This window comes from Colias philodice, chromosome 17, assembly GCF_061535455.1.
Source record: "Colias philodice isolate Cphi_HAF_F1 chromosome 17, ilColPhil1 Martin Lab GWU primary, whole genome shotgun sequence".
NCBI classification, from domain to species: domain Eukaryota; kingdom Metazoa; phylum Arthropoda; class Insecta; order Lepidoptera; family Pieridae; genus Colias; species Colias philodice.
The window spans coordinates 1,400,314-1,418,529 of NC_143102.1; the positions used below are offsets into that span (position 1 = coordinate 1,400,314).

Sequence of the window (18,216 nt, forward strand, 5' to 3'; positions counted from 1 at the left end):
AAGCGGGAAAGCGTAACAGACAGACAGACAGAGTTACTTTCGCATTTATAATATTAAGTAGAGAAGTAGGGATTAAAATTGTATTTAATTATTTTTCTACTATTATAATGCATCAATATCAATTGTATATTTTATGCTTAAAACTTTTTTAATTTTTAAAATATGTATAAAAACGTCATCTAGAATCTAGATACATCTAGAGTCTAGACATTTTTCATTTATTTTTTGTCAACTTACTTATTTTTTTGCCAAGAAAATACATTTCTAATAAATTAACTAAGTACTTTTTGTTAAGAACTAAATTACGTTTTACCTACGCTCATAAGCGCTAAATATAGATAATTTTAAATTTTCAATTACTTTTTCATGTTATGTCTTGAAATACATAGATAGTTAGTGTAGATAATATTAATCATAGTTTTTTAACAAATACTTGTAAAATGCAATAATATAATGATTATTATTATATTGATTAGAGTTTCGAGTTGAACCAAAAATTTTAATATGAAACCTACTATAATTAAGAAAATATAAAATTATATATTAATATATATGGGTGATTATACAAAAATGGGGTAACTTTTGAGGATATTTTGTTTACTATATTTTTTATATCAGATTGTTACAAATTAGGGTGTATATGATAGCTAATCTAATGAATATATTGTTCCAAATCGGGCCAGCCAGTTTTTTAAGTAGATTGTGAGATATTTTAAATTTTCTGGAATTGGCCTCCAGGGGACTGACGAGGCTAACATGGTACTGATAAAAAACACAATTTTGTAATATTCTTAAAGAAATTGAATGAAAATTACTACAAATCTCTCAGTTTTAATAATGGCACATGTCTTTTAAGTATTAAAATCACTTATTTACGTTTAAAAATGATAATTAATAATATGTGATACTGGGAAAAAACAATGTCTCAAGTTCCAAAACAGCCTTCTGAGATTTAACGCTACGTGAATATTCTTACTCTCTTACTTAACTTTTTCTACTTTGACTTAGTTTTACTTGATATTTCAAGTAATTCACAAACAATAGAAACAAAAAAACGGCCAAGTGCGAGTTGGAGTCCTAAAAGACCTATTTTTTATTATGTTTGTAACTAAAAATTTACACTTTTAGCAATTTTTCCTTATCTGTGTTATAAGACGTTGCTATTTACCAAGTAGAAGTAAACTATATAGCAGTTTATAGTAGACTGTATACACGGCAAGCATCCTGTGTGTTTTTTTATTCCCTTGCGAATATTGAATTTTGCGGAAATTTGCAGTATTAACGGATGTAGGTATCTTTTGATTGCGTTGCGTTATAAGTTTGATTTTTTTACAGCCCCAAGGGTTCTTAATCTTGAGTATCCAATATAAATTTCAGATTGATACCTCCACGCGTTCCAAAAAAAACGTCTTAACAGACAAACGGACAACAAAGTGATCCTATAAGGGTTCTGTTTTTTTCTTTTGAGGTTCGGAGCCCTAAAAATCTACCAATATTTATGTTAAAAGTACTAATTATAGTAAAATTAAAAACCAAAGTCTCGAATGAAAGTCTCATCTGAGTTTTCATAAGAGCCCCTTGACATTTTTATAATGTTATTAAGTATATTAATTAACTTTTATGTTATTTTGAGGTAATTTTACTTCACAGTAATATACGTATACGTATTTATCTGATAAATATAAAAAGCTATGCCCTGAAAGCATCAAAATCAATAATTAAAATAAAATAAGATCTTTTTTTAATAAAATTATTAGTAGTTTGTTTCAATAGCTCTTTTCTTTGCTACTCTTTCTTAAATGTTTCTTCCCTAGTCAAATTCAGGTTCTTTTAGCGTGGCGCAGGATGTTTTAAACTGAAATATAAAATAGAAATGCTTATACCAATAGCAATCAAGATAAAAGTTCTCAAAAACGACAGAATCATCAGTACTATGGGGTCGCGTCAGTCCTCTGGCACGATATCTGACAAAGGACTGATGCCAGCGGATTGATGAAAAGGGACTTAATATGAGGTTATAATCACAAATTATGTTTTTTTGCCTAATTTCTAATATCAACAAACTATATTTTTACAAATCAGAGTTAACCATTTAGAAATGAAAATAAAAATCGGATTTACAATAAAATAACGACTCACCATAGGACTGAAATGTTGACTGGCGCAGCAAGATTTTAGAGGACAAACACAACCCTAGCGCTGGTACAGTTATGACGGCCGTCAAAATATGCGGTGCACAAGTAACTTCATTACCAACATTAATACTTAGACAGGGATTTGACCTCGACTTGGTGATATTTAGCGAGAATTACGAATTTAAAAAACACACAACGGACTGACTAGTGAAAACGATGACAAAGTTTAATTTTATTTTTTAAATAAAATGGAAAACATTGCGTTATGAAAGTTGTAGTATATAATACTATGTACATCAAAGATTGTAGTGAATTAGTAAGTTTTCTTAAATAGATGATAATGTTTAAACGATAGTCACTTGATTGTTGGTTTTCGGAGTTGTGACATGCCAAAGTACTGACGTTTGAGGTATTAATTTATTTTTTTTATTCATTTGTATTTTAAATAAAGAAGTGAAATTGAGTGACCAAATAAAGGACGCTTCATTGTTTTAAAATAGATTGTTATTTGAATAAAATATAATAAGACTTTGTTTAAATTGGCTGATGACATCGAGTTACCCCATTTTTGTATAATCACCCATATATTTTGTGCCTGAAACCAATTTCTAGTGTAAGTTTACTAAAAAAGACTATGATTGAAACATGTATAAGAATATTTTTTCACTTTTTCTAACCATATCTTTCAACCCTATAGAAAGTCTTTTCGTAACACGTCCCTATTTTTGAAGTAAAACTTCTTTAGGCGCGACTAGGGAGTAACTCAGATTTTTTTTCTGACGGAAGTAACGCTGTGTAGTTTCCGCCATTTAAAAATAATAATTCTGATTGGTTGTAAGTATATGTCATATACTACACGCTTCTTGACTTATACGCCAGCTAGTGGCAAATATCATAATCAATTAGGATTATTTATTTTCAAATTTTCAAACGGATCAATTGTGAATAGCAAAGTGAATGAAAAATTCAACAGTTTTAAAAACATTATTTTAAATTGCAAAATTTTTTTAAAATCTCTAAATATACTTGTTTATTTATTACTTTTAAAATAAGTAAATTAAAAATAAATTTTCTGACAATTGCGACATTTTATAATATTCAATAACAAGGTTATATTGACATGTGCGTTTTACTTCAATCGCGCGTAAAGGTTACACGCACACACTTTTTTTTTTTATTTCAAGACGCGTGAGAAGGCCAGTTGCGGGGGACAGGGGACTCCATCAAAACATAAAAGATTAATTTGTTAATTTAAATCAGCGTGTTTGCGAGCACACGTGTCAGAAGTGAAACTTCTTTGGCAACATTCAAAGATACCAAAATCGTTGCCTTACTGACGTGACGGTATTGCACTGTGGTTGCCATGAGTTGACTTTTAAATTTTACTCTCAACGCGCCTAAAGGAATTTCCCTTCAAAAAGCTATTATATAATTAGTGATTCACATAGGTTGTGACTTGTGGATCTAGCCCATGGAAGGTGGAGGGATTTTTTTTATCAGGCTACTTTTTAACGCTGTGTATCATTTTTCATTCCACTGTGAAATTCCAGGCGTAGCTGAAGACGAACATAGATTAGATACTAGGTAGTAAGTTTACAATATGTAGGAAGGAAGTACCTAACTATAAGAATATTAACCCAGTTGTTACTATCGTTCTTTTAAAAGGACGCACCATAAATAAAATTATTATTAACAATGAGGGCATTTTTGAAAAAAATGTTTATATTCATTTGGCACCTCACGGTTGTAGGAATTGGAAAATTAAAGTGTTGTGTCGTTTTATAACAGTGGTATATTTTTAAATTATTTTAGAATTTCTGCCATTTTCCATTGATAAATCAAGTTAAATGTATTATCAATAAATTACAACAAATTACTTGATTTATTTTAAATACACGTAATTTGAAACGTGTTTTATCAGAAATATATATTACCTACAATTAGATTACATTTTATTTGTGATATGTATGCAGTTTTAATTGCCGTTCTTTTAAAAGGCCAGTAGTAATATGTACTACTACAGAGTACTTTTTTGCGCATGCACTCTTTGAAGAGGATCACAGCATCGGCGAAGCCATGGTGCCCTACTATGGTGGCCATCCATGCAAGCAATTCATAAGAGGGAAACCGATAAGATGGGGGTATGAATTTTGGGTCGGATCGACACGGTTAGGTTGCATAGTTTGGTGTGATCCATACCAAGGACAATCGAATGATGTTGGTAATCAAAACAAATACCAAAAGCCTCTGGGATTGGGTGCAAGCGTTGTATTACAGTATGCCGATGTACTGCGACAAATATAGGGCAAAGCTGCATTCCATTTATTTTTTGACAACTTTTTACGTCCATCCATCTCATTGATGAACTTCGAGTACGAGGAACAAAGGCTACTGGCACAGTACGTGAAAATCGCGTCGCGAAATGCCCTTTGCCTGCTGGCTTTGAGAATTGAAAAAGACACCACGAGGTACATTCAAGCATCAATCGACCAGAGCAGAACAAATTTATTTTGCAAATGGAATGATAACAGTGTTGTGACTGTTGCATCAAACTTTGATACGATTCAGCCTGTGTCTACGGTTTAAGAGATTTTCACAACAACAGAAGAAAAATATACTTGTTGTAAAAAAAGTACGAGAAAATGGGAGAGGTCGACAGATCCGACCAGAGCATCGGTTTGTACAAGACATCTATCAGAGGCAAGAAGTGGTATTTTTCTTTGACTTGTCATGGACTAGATATGGCAATACATAATTCTTGGCAAATATATAAGTAAAAGGTGGCCATTATGATTATCTCCACATTCGTAGAAGTGTTGGAACTGCTCTGCTCGAAACATATAAGAATGAGGAACGTAAAGGTGCTAGAGTTTCCGTGAAACCTCTGGATTTGATGGAAAAGATCCCATCATTAGGTACAGAGACAAGCAGCTTCGGTGTATAGAATGTCACAAGAAAGCCAATTTCTATTGTCCTAAATGTAATGGAACCTTGCATCCTAAATTATGTTTTGAAAACTTTCATATTGTTACATAAATATATGTGAAATGTATGTTGTCATTTTAATATCATAGTCTACCTACTTAGTAGTACATATTACTACCGTCCTTTTAAAAGGACACCATTTTCCGAGATTTTCACGATAGATAATATTTTTATACTATTTTTCCAGTTAAACTTTTTGCAATATGGACACAATATGTAAATTTCACCTTAATATGATAACAAAAATTGTTTCAGTAACATCTGGGTTAATTAGTAAGGTAGTACGAATGAGGTCAAGGGTTTATCCATGTTAACTTTCACAAGAATAAAAAAATAATGTTCTGAACCCAAATTGTACGTTCCCGACACACGCTTGACTGTTTTTTGCGACACAATGTATGACGCGGTTCTGATCAAATATCGGGCTGGTGATTATAAACAACCCAACGCATATATACCACGGTTCAAGCGGGATTTCGCAAAAATAGTCCACAATGGCAAACTACAGTTTATTCCTATTCGTATTATTTGCTACTATATTTGGTGAGTACTGTATTAATAATAGAAGAACTTTTAATGCATCGAAATGCTCTTTTTTTCATTTTAAAGTACATATTTTTATTTATTTGTCATTGTTTTTGAGCTAATAATTGTCAAATGTTAATTATTTACAAAATTGCTTTTTCAGTTGAAGTTAGTATTGTAGAAATTTAAAATGTTTAGGGTATCATATTATAGGAACAAACCCCGGTTTTCACAGAATACAAAAACGTGAAAATGCATTTTCTTTTTACGGATTTTAGTAATATGTACTTGGCAGCTCATAATTTATCAATCCACATTTATTTTCATGAAACTTGGTAATAATATTTAGATACAAATAAGTTACCATCGAAGTGGTGTCAATCCAAAGGTTTAAAGTTTTATTCTCGTCAGTAATCGTCATGGCATATATTCTGTTAATTTTCGGCTCTTTTTTAATGATTTTTATAACCCGATTTTTCATACAGTCTGTAGAAGTACACCAACCGGGATGGAATACGAAATGTCCTGTGGTCCAGACCAGATATTTTTATCCTGCCAGCCTTGCGAAAAGACGTGTTCCAGTCCTACAAATTGCACTGGTGCATGTATAACCGGCTGCTTCTGTAAAGACGACCTTTTCAGGGCACCAGATGGAAGTTGTGTAAAGTTAGAAGACTGCCCCACGGGTTAGTTAGATATTACGTTCTTTTAATTCTTTCTTTTTGTAGAGTAGGTATTCTTATTTGTCACTATTGTATTTATATATTTAGGTAGTTTCTTTCATTGTATAGATGTTTAGACTTTAGATCCTATCTTGGTAAAGCATTTTCATGAAAGTTTTGTCGTATCAAGTTAGGTGACTAGTGTCATGTTTTTAATTATGCATAAGTATTTTTTTATATTTTAAATAAAAATTAATTGATAACCTACGGCTACATATTTATTATGAACAGATTTAAGTATCCCTGTAGATATTAGCCATAAGGCCGCCTTTTTGGACGTATTTATATTGTTTGTGTTTTTGTTATTATTTTCTTACTGGTGCCAATAAAGTGTTCATTCATTCATTAAGTAGCTATTAATTATTACCTAATAAAAAAAATACTTTCTTAATATGCGTAACCTATTCTTTCTTGCTTTTAGACTTTATGAGTTTGAAGAAGAGGCGGCTATAGCGGAAAATTTTCTGTCTTGTGTTAAAAAATAAAATATATTTTAAATAAGCTTTCTTCTTTTTTTCTTCCCTTCTTCCTACTTAACCATGCTTCCTTCAAACTTAAAAATGGTAGTATCCTGGTTTGAATGCGCCTTGCTGCATAGAAGTTTTATTTTGGTTATTTTGAAGTCGTGGGTTCGACTCCCACCCGGGGCAAATATTTGTGTGATGAACATAGATGTTTGCTCTGTGTCTGGGTGTTAATTATCTATACAAGTACCTATTTATTTAAAATCAGTCATCTGGTTTCCATAAACAAGCGAAAGCTTAGTATGGGATCAGATCGTGCCGTGTCGCGTGTGTGAAAATTGTCTTGAAATATTTATTTATTAGTTTTTTATCATATTACAATTAACTTGTATATTTATTGAAACAACTCGTAGATACTAAGTACATCAACGCTATCTATATAGGTACATATATTGCGTTTGTGTGGAAAATTTTGGATAATTAATCAATTGTCATTTAAATTAAAAATTGCTTATTATACCTAATTTCTATATAAATTCAAATGTTCTTGATAATTTACATGGAAATGCAAATGCGTTAATGCATTTGTAAATTGACTAAAACTATACGTTTTTGCAAAATATTTCTAAATTTGTTCTAAAATACAGCCAAGTTGCCAGCATTATTTAGGGCTGATTTCTCAATCCTTGGTTAAAACTTATTCGTCGAATAATGTAGAAAACTACCAATTTATGTATGTACTAGATTTCCGCCCGCGGCTTCGCCCGCGTTTGCAAAGGAAAACCCGCTTAGTTCCCGTTCCCATGGGATTTCCGGGATAAAAACTATCCTATGTGTTAATCCAGTTAAGTGCTAAATTTCATTGTAATCGGTTCAGTAGTTTTTACGTGAAAGAGTAACAAACATCCATACATCCATACATCCATACATCCATACATCCATACATCCATACATCCTTACAAACTTTCGCCTTTATAATATATATTAGATATTAGATTAGATATTAGATTAGATATATATTAGATATTAGATTTGACGTTTACGGGACATTTTAATATTATCGTGTATCCTGTAAACCAGAATCTGATGGCAATTAGGGAAATCAAAATTTTGAGTGTGCAACCCTAGGGAAAATGGACTGAACGATCTTGATACTGCGTATTTTTTATTTTGTCCCCAATATCATTAGTTATATTCATAGAAATCTAAATAACAAGACACATAGAAGTGCTATAATGTCATAATTAGTATGAAAACAACTGTCGCCAAAATCCACACATTTAAAACGATATCTAGACAGTTCACACAAGTAAACTATGCCTTTTATTGGACAGCTTCATTTTAATGAAAACTAACATAAATAATAAATTTCGCATTTTAATATGTTCCCTAACTCACGACTTTACGGTTTATTTTAGTATAACATCCCTAGGTACGTAAGATGTTTTGTTTCCTTTTGCTTAGAAACTTCAAATACGAAAAAGTTCGGCTACTCGACAACAGAGGGCGTTAATTTTTGATAGATATAACTTTTAACCTCAATGCATAGAAATAAGGTTGCAATTTCATTAACGTTCATTCAACGCTTTAGTGATGTAAGACTTCATAAGCCTTGTTATCGATAGTTAAGTGATAGTTAACAAATAAGAAATATATTAGTTGTTGATTTTAATACAGTGGTAGGCTCATATCGTGGGCCCACGGCAGACTGTACATATAGGTATAAGAAATAAAAACATGTTATGTACTTAAATATTTATTTATCTATATATACAAATAATAAAACAGTGTCTGTACATTATATATTTAAAAAAATGGAGGGGGTTTAGAAACTGAGAGTTTAAATTTGAAAATCTCGAACACCCGATGCAGAACCGCGCCAGACCACCAAAAATTATAAGAGTTATAACAATTACTTAATGTACGTCTTTTTGTTGTGACATTGAAATCATCTTCTTTGAAATGTTTTGAACATATCCTTCTATAGCCTGTAGGGAACCAATTTCTTTTCCCAGTCGCGGATATCCATTCGTCCTTAATGTCAGGACGGCGTTGTGGAAATCTACAAAGAATATATTTAACATAAAATAGTTTTGTCAACCTAAGCGAAGAATGTCCTTTACATTATGGCATTATTGTATATTTAATTAATGTGATTCTGTATCGACAGTAAAATTGTCCGAAAATGATTGTATCGATGTACTTAGTTTAAAAAGTTATATATCAGTTATAAAAATAAAATAGAATTCAAATTAAAATATAATCCAATGATTCCATCAGTCGTCATATTACGCAAAAAAACATCGTATTACGATATCGAAAAATTTTAACACATCACATCACTAGCTTGCGACTATTTACTCTTTATCGTTAACAATGCAGTACATTGCTTCTTGTAATTGTCATTTGATAACATCTGGCAGTTATAACAACCGACCTGTCAGATGTTGACAATAGTAAAAGGCAATGTATAGCTAAACGTGATGAGAGGAACGGTTGACTGTGTCATTCGTATTGCTTGTAAATATTGTTTAATTTTAAGGAAAAACGGCAATATTTATAAACAAAAATACTTGCCGGTGAAATGTTATTCCTTTATTAGTATAATTACAATTTATGGAAGAATTTCCGCACTGGGGAATGCTGCAACACACCATGTTTACTCACGCACGTGTCAGAAACAACTGAACAAGCGACCACCAAGCGACGAACAGACTTGTGGAATGGTAACCACCTGAGCGGCGACAATGTCACGCGCGCTTACGACTTCTAGTGTCTTGTTATTTAGATTTCTATGGTTATATTACACAAGTGGATAATACTGTATTTGATAATGAGATATCCACGTAATATTATGTAGGTACTTATTACATGTATAATATACATATTACTTTTCTAAAGGTAATACATAATATTATGTATTACACACCTATATTTGAATATAATATATAATTATGGCATGTGAAAATATGGATGTAATGATAATGCAGATCAAAACTTATTTACTATATTTAACGATTGTTTATAATTTTTTATAAAATAAAACAATAATAAAATAGTAGTAGTAAAAGTGCACGCCTCATAATTTTTTTTAATAATTATTTATTAATTACTTATTAATTTATTAATTATTATTTTTGTTTATTTAATAACAATTAAACCACATCGAATCAGACCCTGAAAAATGAAAGGGTTCTATTCCTGAGCATACTCAAGCGTAAGAGAAAAAAAAAGACTCGATTAGTAAAGTATTTCGGTCGCTATCGTGTTAACAAGAAAATCCTCCGCACATACAGACACACGGACGTCCAAGACAAAACTTTTTTAAACTGTTTTTTAACTAGTTTAAATAACAAAAATGACATCAAAAATATCATGAATGTTAAAAATAGTGTTTTTTCTTAATATGTGTGTGTATGTATTATCTTACAAGTGCAATGTATGATACATAAAGACATTTTAAGTTTGAAAAATCAGATGTTTTGCGCGAAGTGACAGTAGTACCCAGCTCAACGCTTCGCTTATGAGGCGTGCAATAAAATAATGTTTATTTTCGTAAGATTTAACACATTATAAAATTGACTTGTACACCTTGGACTTGACAAATAGCCGAATTGGAAACTCCTGTTATAAGTTTTCATAAAATTATATTTTAATGAACAAACAATATTATATACCTATTTATAACATTTTTAATTTAAAGTATCAAAACGGGTAAGTCCAACTTAGCAATAAAATCTTTCACGCGCTTTAAAATTGAAAATTGTGATGAGTTTGACCCTTCTTCATCGAATATTTTTCTATACACATTGTAAACAACACCTCTTGCTTGTGATCGCAGCGGTTTTATCGACATTTAGAAGATTTTGAAGACAAAATCCTAAAAATTTATCATCAAAACAAATAATTTGACAACCAATTTGATAGCTGTTGTCAAATTAAGTTGCCACATGAAAATCTTTAATTTTTTAAATATAAATATGCCATCAGATTCTGGTAGACCTATAATACTTTATTGGACGGATAAGTTTTATCCAAGCATTGAAAAATCGGCCCTTAGTCCAGCAAATTTTACAGCTGAAGTAACTCTAAGCGACGCAAACGAGCCTTCCATAGAAGAATGTCAATCTGACGAAGTATACGTGGGTTGTGGGTGGTGTGAGCGCACGTGTTCTGACCCCAGTCCCACGTGCCCATCATACTTGTGCACCCGGGGCTGTCTGTGCAGGCCCCCGCTGCTGAGACATCATAGCGGGCACTGCGTGGAGGCTAGGGATTGCTTGCCACGTGGGTATCTCGTATCATATAATATTTGTAGATTTTTTGCACTTAACAAACAGACAGTCATACATTTTTTGATTTTTCATCTCAAACTTCATAATAAAGGATCAATTGAGGCTTTTGTAACTTGCAAGATTGAGAAAGATAATTATTTATTGATATTCATGAAAAAAGCCCCCCTTAAATTATAGGTGATAAAGTATTGTATTCACATTAATTTAAAACGATATGATCGATATGCCTTTTTTATGTTACAGGAAAATGCACAAAACCCAATGAGGAGTATACATGTAGGTACATACGTAGTATATTATTATTAGTCTGTGGTACGGCTGTGAGCCGCGCTGTAAAGAACACTTTTGTATTCGCCCGCGTCGCTGTCTGCTCGGCTGTCATTGCAAGCTTGGTTTGCTTCGGGATCAAAATGGAAACTGTGTTGCTTATGAAAATTGTAATCTAACTACTACCACCGTACCGTCGTTGAATGTCTAGAAATTAATTATTAAATAATAATTAATATAATAAGTAAAACCTATTGTATTTATTTGTATCGTTATTTAATACATAATAAGTAAAAACTAGGCTATTAACATACTAGGCTTTCATTACCCTTTTTTATTTTTAAAATATCTAAAAGACTAGTACGTATACCTGAAAAAAATTCTTTTTTTTGTTGCGGTGTCAAATTGTTGCTCTGTAGTCTCAAGTCTGTGCCACAGTCTGTGCTCTGTGGTATAATTTCCAAACGTCATGAAGATTTGTTTACGATTGTGTTCACTATTAAAACTTTCCTTTCGTGGAATATGTAAAGTTATTTTTGCATATGAAATGATAAAGACAAACAAATAATGAGTGAGAAACTAAAAGAACTTCGTGAGAGATCACAGAAGCGAAAGAAACTGCTTGCACAAACGGTTAGTTCTAACCTATAATGTTTTATATGCTTTATCCGACGCGTTTGTTTATTTACAGCTTACACTACTTCTAAACTTATTGTATTGTTTTTTTAGCTTGGTGTATCCAGTGTGAGTGAACTGAGACATGCATTAGGTGCAAGTTTGGACGTATTGCCGAAAAAACAGGCGGTATCCGGTTTCAGTGCTGATGGAAATGAGAAACCGAGTCCCAAGGAACAGGACAGCTTGGTGTACACTGATTCGTCTACATTCTTGAAGGTTGGTAATAGTTATAAATTAATTTTCAATTTAGATTTTGCACTTTTACTTATGTTGTGTTCCTGCAAGGTTGCCAGTTTTCAATGCTGTGTATAAAATCAATCTGTTTCATGTTAATTTTATACTACTATTATCTATAGGAAATGCAGTCATATTTTGATAATTGTTGAGTCATATTCTGTTACAATGTAATGCAGGTTGCATTTATAATACATAGTAAGTGTGGTGAATAACCATTATTATACTTTCTAACATATTTTCAGGGAACACAATCGTCAAACCCACACAATGACTATTGCCAGCACTTTGTGGACACCGGACAAAGGCCACAGAACTTCATTCGAGATGTGGGTCTTGCGGACAGGTTCGAGGAGTATCCTAAACTGCGGGAGCTGATTAAATTGAAGGATGAGCTGATCGCTCGAACTGCCGCACCACCTATGTATCTTAAGTGTGATCTCAAGGTGAAAATGATTTAGTAGTTATTTTAATAAGTTTGGTCACTATAATAATCAATATTATCGCACAGTTTGTTGCTGTAGGAAATAAACAAGGCAAATAAGTTTAATCGAGTGAACAAGTTCTAATATTTCACATGCTCATACACAAATCAATATTAAAATTGCCCTACAACTATAAAACATCCTTTCATATCTTATAATAATTTAAGATCTCCATGTATTATTTTATATCAAGAAAACACTGAAACATATTTATTTCATAAACTTTAAAACCTAATTGAATTGCAGACATTTGATCTCAAGACAATGGGTGTGAAATTTGACGTGATTCTCGTAGAGCCGCCACTCGGTGCAGGCTGGAGGTGGAAGGATGTACTGGATCTGGAGCTGCATCACATTGCGCAGCCAAGGTCGTTTGTCTTCCTTTGGTGCGGGAGCTCGGAAGGTGAGGAATAAATGTTTGAAGTAGTAATTGGTAGTTTTTGCTTAAAATTACGAAAGGTTTTGTCAAGTTTCGCAAGTTTTAAATATATAATATGTTGAGTGTTTACTTTCAGTTTATAGTTAACTTGTTATTTGGTCGAAAAAAATATATAAAAATACACTTCTACATGTTGTATATAATTTAAAGAAAAATTAACTTCTTATGTACTATTAATTTATTCAATATTACAATAGAATTTCTCAGTTATTTTAGTTAGTCAGTCTACATTTTAACTTTCCTTTCTTTTACAGGTTTAGACATGGGGCGTGAATGTTTAAAGAAATGGGGCTTCAGACGGTGTGAAGATATCTGCTGGATAAAAACAAACATAAAAAATCCAGGCCATTCTAAGAATTTAGAACACAATGCAGTGTTTCAAAGAACTAAAGAGCATTGTTTGATGGGTCAGTATTTACATTCAGATTTTAATGGTTGTATTGAATGAAACAAACTTGTTAATTCTGAGATACCTACTGAATATAAATATTTTTAAACCATTACTTTGTAACCATTAAACAATTACTTTGTAACCATTGAACCATTACTTTGTAACCATTAAACAATTACTTTGTAATTTTAATTGCTTATTAATTTTAAGTTTGTGTCCTTTACTTTACTAGTAGAACAATTACCATAAATTTTATTAATAAACTATAGGTTTTTACTAGATCATATAAATATTTATATTTTTTTGTTTTTTAGGAATAAAGGGAACAGTGCGAAGGTCAGTGGACGGTGACTTCATACATGCAAATGTTGATATTGACTTGATCATCTCGGAGGATCCTGAATTCGGCAGTACAGAGAAGCCGATAGAAATATTTCACATTATGGAGCATTTCTGCTTGGGGAGGAGACGGTAATTTTTTTTTAGTCAAAGAGATAAATTTTGGTTTAACATGTTCATACAAGCACAAAAATGTGGGAAAATCGTTTTTTCTTTTATGTAATTTTTGGTAATACTTACTTAGAATCAGAAATATCCGGTAAATACGTAAGTTGTAACATGTGTTTGTGTGTAGTATTATTATAACTGAAGATTGTAGATTTCAACCTTTGTGTCAATGTACTACATCAATAATTATGTTTTAGTCTGTTTCAAGTGCTTTTTGAAGTAAATAAATTATTTCTTTATTTTAACAATTAGAAAGTACTCTTAACCCATTGAGCCCCGAACGGCCCGATCGGTCCACGACACAATAGAAAATCTATTGTGTCTGTGGTTCCGGGGCCTGAGTTATTAACTAGTTTCATAAATAAAACTTCGTGTTTGATTCCAGGGTGCACCTATTCGGGCGCGACTCGACCATCCGGCCGGGCTGGGTGACGATGGGCCACGAGCTGACCAACTCGAACTTCAACGCGGAGCTGTACGCGGGCAACTTCGCGGAGGGGCGCGAGACCACGGGCTGCACCGAGCGCATCGAGGCGCTGCGCCCCAAGAGCCCGCCCGCGGGGGGCAAGGGCGCGCGCCCCAGGCCCAGGGCGGCGTTTAGGGCGCGGCCAAGGCTGCCCCGGTAGTGGCGCTTTGGCAAAGACGTTTGGCGCTCTAAATGCAGTCATATGGCGCCCTATATGCATACATTTGGCGCCCTAGATGCATACATATGGCGCCCTTGTTGCATACATTTGGCGCCCTAGCAGACATGGTGTTAAAATTTAACTACTTCTGAAGCCCTACACGCAACGACTGCTAGCACTATATCTGCAATGACATCTGGCCGTAGCTGCACTTCATTTGGCGCCGTGGCAATCAGTGGAATTGCAAAAAAAGGATTGCGCCGATATCTATAACATCCCATAAATATTGTTCCTCGTGATAACGTAATCCATGAAGGTTTTGAACATAATAATTGTACTCTACATCGTTAATTTTAAGCAATAATTAATATTAAAATATTGTTTTTCAATTGAACCAATCTATGTATGTATATCTATATGTGCAAGCTGTTCGGATGTTAGGTTTTACAAGTTAGGTTATTGCGATTTATATAATGTACTGATATAATGATAATTAAATAAATTACTTTGATTTTATATTCGTTGTTTTATTTATACATCAAGTATATAAGATATTTAAAACTTAGTGCTAGCATATGCAAATTTTTAGTAGCCCTATTGAATCGCCATAGTATCTACGTAGATTAATATTTAGGATAAATAAGTAATTTTGAAGAAACTCCATTAAGATGTTTTTTATACCCTATTCTTAAAGTCGGTGTAAGTACCAAAGGTACCGGTGTTCCACATAACATGGCGGTATAGGCTATAGCGAGGGGAACAACATCCTTAGTCTAAAATCAATCTATTACAATTATTGCGAAAATGTATTTGTTCATTTTTACTTAAGGTTGCAACGGAGGATAATGTGTTTTTTTATGACTAGGAGGCTAGAGAGATAGAGGCCCATTTTCGAACACAGCAAAATATGTATTTCTTAAAAATCTTCCTATAGGGAACCAGATAGATGGCTATTACTGTTTATTTCTTTTGAAGAAATAAAAGCTATATAGAACGAATCGCTCTTTTTCATAGCATATTATATGGTTTCAATATCTGCTACAATAATAATAAACATTTTATAGCTGAAGAGTTTGTTTGCTCGAACCTGCTAATCTCAGGAAAAACTTATTTTTAATATGCAGCTGTACCTACGCGATTTTACTAAGAATATCTTTTTGTATTTAACAGTACATAGTAAAAAGGAAATAAGTCACACACTTGGGTTCGATATAACTGATAAATAAAACACTTCATTATATACATCAATATATTTTATTTTACATAGGTTGTCTTTAAATCAACTCGACTATTCTGAAGTTCATCAAAATATAAAAAAGACAAAACAAAAAATATGATATATGAGATCTTTTACTTACTAAGATAAGAAAAATTTACATATTCTTTTATTATTTTAATTATTGTGGAACTAAGAACTTCTTACGATTCATAAAAAATTAAACGTCGCCGAGTGAGCGTCGCCCGCGCGTTAGACCGCTAGAAATATGTAAACAGTTAAGAAACGCTAACTTTAAAAGTTTACAAAAGTATACAAGCCAATATTGTCAAGAGGAGACAGTCCTTACCAACTAGTGAAATCAATTTGCTGAACTTTGTTGCGTTTAGATAACTAATTCTTACTTTAATCTTTAAAAACACGCCAAAAACTATTAAAAATCGTTTAAAAATATGCCCAGGTGACGCTCACTCCGCGACCAATGTATCCAATTGACACTCCACTGATTCTACAGTAACACGGCCCATTGTCAAGTCTTATATTACATAATTCATTTTGTTATCATTATACAAGGCATATTCTTTCATTCAGTGACGCGATCGCCCGCCGTTGCGCGGTTCAAACCAAAATTACGACGCGTACATATCAGGCCCTTCGTTTGACGAGAGCATTTCAAAGCGTTAGTTAGAAGTGAAGTAAACGCAGTTGTTTGACACTACATTACTAGCAAACATGTCCAAATGTCGCATTAAACAACCGATAATAATGCTTGTTGTTGGAATAGAAATACATACTTCGCCAAACGCCGAGACGCAAACTCAACAAACACAAATGAGTGCACACGCAAGGAGCCGCGATCGCGTCCACTGCGACACCCTTCTAGTATAATCGTCATAAGATCACATTTTTCTTATAAGGCAAACAACAATCTTTAAAGCTAAACCTTTGATGAAGGAAAAGGGGGAAGGAGCGAACCAAATTTAAGTGGAATGGGGATTCAACTAAAGGTGGCCGTAAAAAAACTCATACAGAAATAACCTTAGTACGAATCAAACTTAAAACACCTAAATTTGTACTTGATAAACGCGTAAAATTACGGACGCCAAATAGATTCAAATTCGCTGATTTTTTTTTATATAAAAAAAAAATTATTCGACAAATCACTCTGGCGCGATGTAATTTGGATTTAATCTATATTTACAAATGATTCGAAAACAAAATGGCGCGCGGGTTCGTGTGAAAAGCGTTTTAAAAATTAAATTAAAAACTAATTAATCAGAAATATTGTTACAAATTCATGAAACCTAAAAAAATATTTTTTTTCATACTGGAAGCATTCGTGAATGGGACAGCACGAGCCCAAACAATCTTAATATAACTTATCTCGAAGGGGCGAACGATTTCAAATTATAACTTTTCCTTACAATTTTTGTGATGATAATACTAATCAATATAAATCAATTTATAATTTTCAAAGTACGTTCGTTCGCCCCTATAACATAGCAACACTGCAATCCATGTTCAGATGATTCTATGACGTTCCTAACCTACCTACCTTACGCCTAACTTACCGCTAACACTCCATAGAGCCGCCTCTTAAGCATACCAACATACAAATTTTAACTCCGCGTCCGAACATCAAATTTAGAACATTCTTCCGAGCCTAAAATAACCTATAAAATAAAACACAAACACAATAGGTTACTTTTAAGGCATACACGTTATCAAACCCGGATAGATCCATCTCACGCAATCCTAAACGTCATAGAAACAAGAACGGCTACACGCATGGGCCTGCCATTTTCCAAAATTGCAACTCCACTTGCAGTTGTGCGATCGCTGTCTCTGTCGCACCCGCACTATCACGTGCGACAGATGTATTCACGCCTTCGAGTGAAGCGGACGACGAGTGAATGATGCGTCTCTAAGGATATTTTATTTTTTTCATAATACAATAAGTGCCACTACGGATACCGAAAACGAGTAGGCAAGATTTTATATAATTTTGTATTCATACGAAATTATTTTACACGCATTTACATTTCCACAAAGATCACCCGTTTCACTTCGTTTTACGAGGCCGAAATAGCATAACTTTTAAATTTTTTTTATTCATTTTCAAATGATAATTTATTCATACGAAACTTCACGAATTAGGAAAATTAAGGCTTCAAATAACGAATAGATTTGCAAAACAAATAACATGCAAGATCAGTTAAATCTTTACATCCCTAGCTGTAACGAAAC

At 32.9% G+C, this 18,216-nt stretch overlaps 1 protein-coding gene, 1 long non-coding RNA gene and 1 pseudogene across 2 annotated transcripts in view; all 3 read left to right on the forward strand.

Moving 5' to 3' along the window:
- Positions 1–18,216, forward strand: part of LOC149480808 (uncharacterized) — a 369,189-nt gene that overhangs the window by 276,067 nt on the left and 74,906 nt on the right. The window lies entirely within an intron of this gene.
- LOC149480819 (von Willebrand factor-like) lies at positions 4,497–11,604 on the forward strand (annotated as a pseudogene).
- Positions 11,877–15,269, forward strand: Mettl14 (methyltransferase like 14). The gene is made up of 7 exons (XM_089705912.1): positions 11,877–12,026; positions 12,123–12,287; positions 12,551–12,751; positions 13,037–13,193; positions 13,484–13,636; positions 13,935–14,091; positions 14,513–15,269. Exons 1-7 carry the CDS (start codon positions 11,961–11,963, stop codon positions 14,751–14,753), a joined length of 1,140 nt encoding a protein of 379 aa, XP_089562038.1. The 5' UTR covers positions 11,877–11,960; the 3' UTR covers positions 14,754–15,269.